General features: G+C 32.0%; 1 protein-coding gene across 1 annotated transcript; it reads right to left on the bottom strand.

Moving 5' to 3' along the window:
- Nucleotides 1–2805: 2805 nt before the first annotated feature.
- On the bottom strand, nucleotides 2806–3744 carry LOC102430048 (olfactory receptor 6C75-like). The gene has a single exon (XM_006101308.1). The coding sequence runs from the start codon at nucleotides 3742–3744 to the stop codon at nucleotides 2806–2808; it is 939 nt and encodes a 312-aa protein (XP_006101370.1).
- Nucleotides 3745–6307: the final 2563 nt, after the last annotated feature.

The following is a 6307-nucleotide window of genomic DNA, read 5'->3' as shown; positions in this document are numbered from 1 at the left end:
TCATTGCCTTAGTCACTTTTCTTTTAGAGAAATTAAAATGAGAAAAAAGGATTATGTTTTACTTCCCCTTGTTCCAGTTTTGAAGCTCTTCACTTCATGGAGAAAATTTAATTTTATTATTTAAAATATTTTGTTTCTGTCAATAGGAAATCCTTTAACGTTTCTTGTAAGGTAGGTTTCTTGACAATACATTCCCTTGGTTTTAATGAGTTTTTACTTCTCTTTCATCTTTGAATGTAGAATTCTAGGTTGTGACTACATACCTTTTTTGCTTGCATTGCTTCTGATGAGAAGTCAGAACTAATTGTTATTCATGTCTATATGTCGTAAATATGTTTTTCCCCTTGCATGCCTTCAAGATTTTCTTTTTGCCTTGTTATTTTTTTCAGCTTTAAATGGTTGTGTCTAGTTGTTTTCCTCTTTTTGTGTTCTCTCAGTTTCTTCAACTTATGTTTTGTCATTTCTCAATACTTTCAGAAGATTTTCAGCCATTTTACACACTCGCATACACACACTATTGGAATTAGATGTGATCCATCATTAGGGAAAGTAAGTGAATTATAAAGATAATAAAGAGAAGAGCATTGGGGATTCTAATATTCAGGAATCAAGTACAGGAGGAATCAGCAAAAAAGAGAGAGAGAGAGAGAGAGAGAGAGAGAGAGATAATATATATAACATATATATATATATATATATATATATAGAGAGAGAGAGAGAGAGAGAGAGAGAGAGAGAGAGAGAAACCTCCAGCCCTAGCCAGTTTGGCTCAGTGGACAGAGCGTTGGCCCATGGACTGAAGGGTCTGGGTTCGATTCTGGCCAATGGCACATACCTGGGTTGCAAGTAGATCCCCAGCCCTGGTCGGGGTGCATTCGGGGAGAGGCAACCAATCAATGTGTCTCTCTCACATTGATGTTTCTCTCTCTCTGCCCCCGCCCCTTCCACCCTTTCTAAGAAATCAATGGAAAAATAACCTTGGGTGAGGATTAACAAAACAAACAAAAACACCTTCCATATAATCACAGAAAACCACACAATAATATCTCATTTAATCCAAAAAATTTCTATTAACTATAAAGGCAGTGATCAATTGTTCTAAGCAATGCTAATATTCATTACTATGACAGTAAAAAGATGACTAATCTTGAAAGGCACTGTTTAAAAGGTTACTGAATTGGTGGCTTATAAACCAGTAAAAGATTGCTGTGAAGAGAATGTGAAGTAAAAGGTGGTGAGGGCAATAAAAGCTAAATGTAGGCAAGATGATACTTTTCAAAATCAGATTTCTAAACAAGCAAGAAAATATATTTATTAGGAATGGAATATTTCAAGTATTTTGATCACAATGGAAAACAGACTTCAATGTTTAGTAAATAATATCATGAATAATGAAAAATTCCAGTGAATTAAATAAGAAAAAAGGACAAGCATAACTAAAATTTTCAAATTATGACTGACTAACTTAAAATTAGAGATTTTTTAGACAATCTGATTATAGTGATTATGGCATGTTGGGATATAGAGAGCACTAAAGATGATCAATATATTCTAAAACATAGGAACTTACATTTGAGATATTCAGAAATAAACCACATTTCTGCCTAGAACTTACACTTATGGGAGAATTATCTGTATGTTTTACAGACTCTAATCACATGCCAAGATGATTTCACCCTTAAAAAATATTGGTGATCCTTATTAAAAGTCACAAACATCCTCTAAGGTAAATAACTTATAGAGGGCAGATATTGAAATGCATATTAAGTAAAGCATTTCAGAATAGCTCAGTGATGAATTATCTGTTATATGTCAATCTGGATGAGTTCACTTAACTCATCCTGATTGACATATAACAGAATCAAAATCAGAATAGTAACAGAAACTCAGGTTTTATTTTTATTAGTTTGGCTCAAATTATACATACATATTTTTTTCTCATTTCCTTGCTCTTAAAATTTCTAAAAGTTTGATAATGTTTTAGAATTATTAAATCTACTTTATCAAAATGTATATAAAACAAAATTATGATGAAAAAATACGATAAATTGTTTAAGTAACCATTTTCCCTGAAATCATATACATGACATAAATATATATTAAGATCCTGTTCATTCTACAAATGCTACATACATTTATATAATTGCCTACTCAATTATATACTATATGTGGTTTTCTTCCTGCCTGTTTTATTTTATTTCTTTGTTATTTTTCAAATATTTCTTACGAATAACTAGTTTTTATAAAATATACTGTAAAATAACAATCATATTTTTAATTAACAAACATTTTCAAAGATGATCATAAACACTATTGCAAATCTGTTACAGTTTCCTTTTCATTATTTTAAATATAATGTGCACCAAGAAATCAGTAGTATTACAGAAAATATAAATGAATATTAGTTTTAAATAAGTTACCAATGATCACACATAAAGTGCAGTAACAAATTTTGCATTGCATGCTATAATAAAACATAATTCAAATTAAATAATACTTCATAGTCTTGACTAATTGGAACTGAAAGATAGAAAAAGACAGATTAAAAATTTAGCTCAATTTCATTTACATATCCAGAGGAATAGAAAATGAGATCAGAAAAAAATATCTCTATTGAAGAAAATAAAGAAAATTAATGTAGAATGATTTCTGTGAAAATAAAGCTTCAAAGAGATAAAGGTAAACATCCTAGAAAAGAACGGGAAAAGAAGGAGAAACTATGTACTGGAAGATACTATTAGATATACTCTTATTATGAAGGGTTCCTTTGTTCATTTCTTTTATATAGACAGTCCAATAGGACATTCATTTCTTTGTGAAAAAAATAACCCTGTGGATCATAATCATAAAGCCTTTTTTCACTTGTTGGTTCCGTAAAGTGTAGATGAAAGGGTTCAAAAGTGGCGCAACTGAAGTATTGAGCACAGAAATTCCCTTGGAAAAAGATACCTTTTGTTTGACTGATGGATTAACATACATGAAAATACAGCTGCCATAAGAAAGGGATATCACAATCATGTGAGAAGAACATGTCGAAAAAGCTTTTTTCCTCTGACTAGTTGAAGGGAATTTTAAAATGGTCAAGGCAATATAGGTATATGATATTATCACCATTATCAACGTGATCAAAAGTGTCACCAAAGCAGAGATGAATCCCATCAGCTCAATAATCCGTGTGTCTGTGCAGGAGATCTGCATAAGAGGAGTAGAGTCACAGTAGAAATGCTCAACAATATTGGAGGCACAGAAGTCAAGGTCCAGGCCTAAGATGAGTGGTGGAAAGATGACAAAGAAACCAGCCAGCCAACAACTGAGGACAAGCTGTGTGCAGATTTTATTGTTCATGATGACTGTGTAATGCAGGGGCTTACAGATGGCAACATAGCGGTCATAGGACATAGCAGCCAGCAAGTAAAATTCAGATGATCCAAAAAGGAAGGCAAAAAAAAACTGAGTGGCACAACAATTATAGGAAATGGTTTTGTCCCCTGTTGCCACAGTAAGCAAAAATTTAGGAATGCATGTACTAGTATAGGAAATTTCTAAGAAGGAAAAATTCCGAAGGAAAAAATACATGGGGGTCTTGAGGTGAATATCCACCAGGGTGAGTGTGATGATGATCAGATTGCCAGTGATGCTTAGAATGTAAATGAGAAGCAGGAAGATGAATAACACAACTTTCCAGTGTGGGTCATCAGTCAAACCTGCTAGGATAAACACTGTCACTCTTGTATGATTTCCCATTGCTATACTTGCTATATCTGAATAGAAAAAAAGAAGAAAATGATGATCCCAATGGAAAAGATAACCATGATAATTAATGTTGAAAGTAAAGTGAGCAAAGTGATGTTTAAGATGGAAAAATACATTGCTCTTTTATGTTTTTAAAATGTTGTGATTTTGTTTTTTGGGTTTTTTCTTTGGTGGGGGGGTGGTTGCAGGAAAAAAGTAGTTAAAACTGTAGTGGAAAATTGTACTAGAGAATTACCTATATAGCAATAGTAATTGTTGATTGTTTTTATGTGGGTAAATTAGAGGGATTAGAGAAGATTTTCAAAGCATAGGAAAATGTTTTTTTCTCTTGTTAATATTCAAGAGTCGGGGTGGTACGCCATTTCCTGTCTGAATAAAGTTTTCATCCTAGAACCAAAATAATGTCACTGCAAGCTCATAATTGGCCCCCCTCCACACACACACGTACCACAAACCTAGCCATCATCAATAAACAGGGCTAGTATACATTTACTATTTTACTCAACTGAGCAAATTCAAATGCCTGATTCTTGTCTCATTTATTTTCATGGTTAATGAGATCCAATTCCAGGTAAGTGATTAGGAGGTATTGGGGGAAAATATTCTGTTCTCAAGAGTATTTCCATCCCCTCGATCTCTGTTGCAACCAAGCACTTACCAATTTGTACCCTAAAACAAAATCAGCAAGTACAGTCTGGTAATATCAGTCTGTGCAAGAAGAAACTGCAGTTTTGTGAGAATAAGGAATATAAAAGCTGAGAGAAATAGCCCAGGCTGGGTGGGTCAGTTGGTTAGAGTGTTATCTTAATACACCAAGGTTGAGGGTTCAGTCCCCAGTCAGGGCCCATAGAAGAATCAACCAAGGAATGCATAAGTAAGTGGAACAACAAATCATTGTTTTTCCCCTCAAAATAATTTTTTAAATTTTCATTAAAAAAAAGAAACAGAGAGAAGTATACCAATATGGATTCTTGAAATCATATGAGATGAAAGAAGTAAAGAGAAAGATAAGGGCAAAGATTAAGCTTTATGGAAGCCTAGAGAGGTAAGAAGGGTTTTTGAGAGCTAGGATAGTGAATTTGAGAGGAAAAGTAAAAAGAAGATTGAAAATATGTAAATTAGTAAGAAGAAATTGTAAAGAGGAACTAGTTACCAATGCAACTTCTCTCCATCTGCTTGACTTTCTTATACTTACCTTTTTGTTCTCTGTCTAAAATACAGACTGAAACATAAACAGTTTTGAGATCATCATAGCCTAAAAGAGAAGAGAATTATTTGGCAAATTTCAAACACATAATAAATCACAGAATAGTGTGACACAAATTTTAAAAGGTGTATATTTTCTTATCATAAGACTATTCAAATGTTTGGCAAACACACAGTTAAAGAAATATCTATAAAAATTTCTAGTATCAACATGAGGCATATATTAAGTGAGACAGATTGTTCAGGTTTGCACAGCTAGTAAGTTGGACATCGGCATTAAGATTTCCCAAGTTGTTTCCTTAAAACTACAGCATTTTGGACAAAATACTATGGGCCAGAGAATAACTTATTTCTTTAAAATAAAAAAGTTTAACAATATCTCTTAGGAAAATTTCTTTCCTCAGTATCTTCATCCTCTAACACATAAAATGATTAAGGTCTTATGATAAAATAATGTTTTCTGTTTGAGAATATAAAAATTATTATTTCTAACTTATTTAAAACATGTATTATCATTAAAAAAAGGCACATATAGAAATAAAAATAAACTTTTAAGGACAAATAAGAGTTAGTTCCAATAATATCTAGGTGAGTTCACAGGAGGAAAGTTAGATTTAAAGTTAGGTCTTAGAATATAAAAAAATGAGAGAAGGTATTCATTCATTAGAGAGGAAACAGCCTGAACAGTGTAAAGTGAAGAGTACATGCATGACTTCATTAAAGGAAATTATTAGAGTTTTATTATCAAAATCATGTATGTTTAATATAAGACATTTATGATTGAAAACAAAGTAGTCTTTCTCCCTGGACATTTCTTTCACATTCAGATAATTGTGAAGCTGCCTGTTATAAAATTTTTCTCATTTACACAACTTACCATAATGGCAACACTGTAGGAAAGTTATATGTAAATCACCCAAATAAGAATTTTATCATGTCAAATCATTTCTTTGTCCAACTTCAACAATTATGCACGCCGACTATCTCCCAACACACACTGCAACATAAACAACAACAAAGTTTATAAATTGAAACCATTAGAAGTCAGTCCTATGAATGCAGGTATATTTCTTTGTATTAGATACTGTCAATATTAGATAGATTTCAAAAGGATTTCAATAGTAAACCTTCATTATATTTCATTTGTCTTCTTCACCATTTTCCCTATGTTAAAATTTAAAAGGTTGGTGAAATAAAGTTAAAGGTGAAAATAGAACAAATGTGAGATAAAGTATATGTAACAGGAAACATTGTCGTTACTTTTGAGAAATATTGTTTTCTCTTTTTGAGTCTACCAAAAACACCTAAAAATTCAAATAACTTTTAAAATAAGATATACTCACAGATT

This window comes from Myotis lucifugus, unplaced genomic scaffold (assembly GCF_000147115.1).
Source record: "Myotis lucifugus unplaced genomic scaffold, Myoluc2.0 scaffold_350, whole genome shotgun sequence".
Taxonomy (NCBI): Eukaryota; Metazoa; Chordata; class Mammalia; order Chiroptera; family Vespertilionidae; genus Myotis; species Myotis lucifugus.
The sequence above is the reverse complement of the archived record's forward strand: the minus strand, read 5'-3'. Positions and strand labels throughout refer to the sequence as shown.

Coding starts and splice junctions, on each gene's coding strand:
- LOC102430048 (XM_006101308.1), bottom strand. CDS start 3,744: ATGGGAAATCATACAAGAGTGACAGTGTTTATCCTAGCAGGTTTGACT.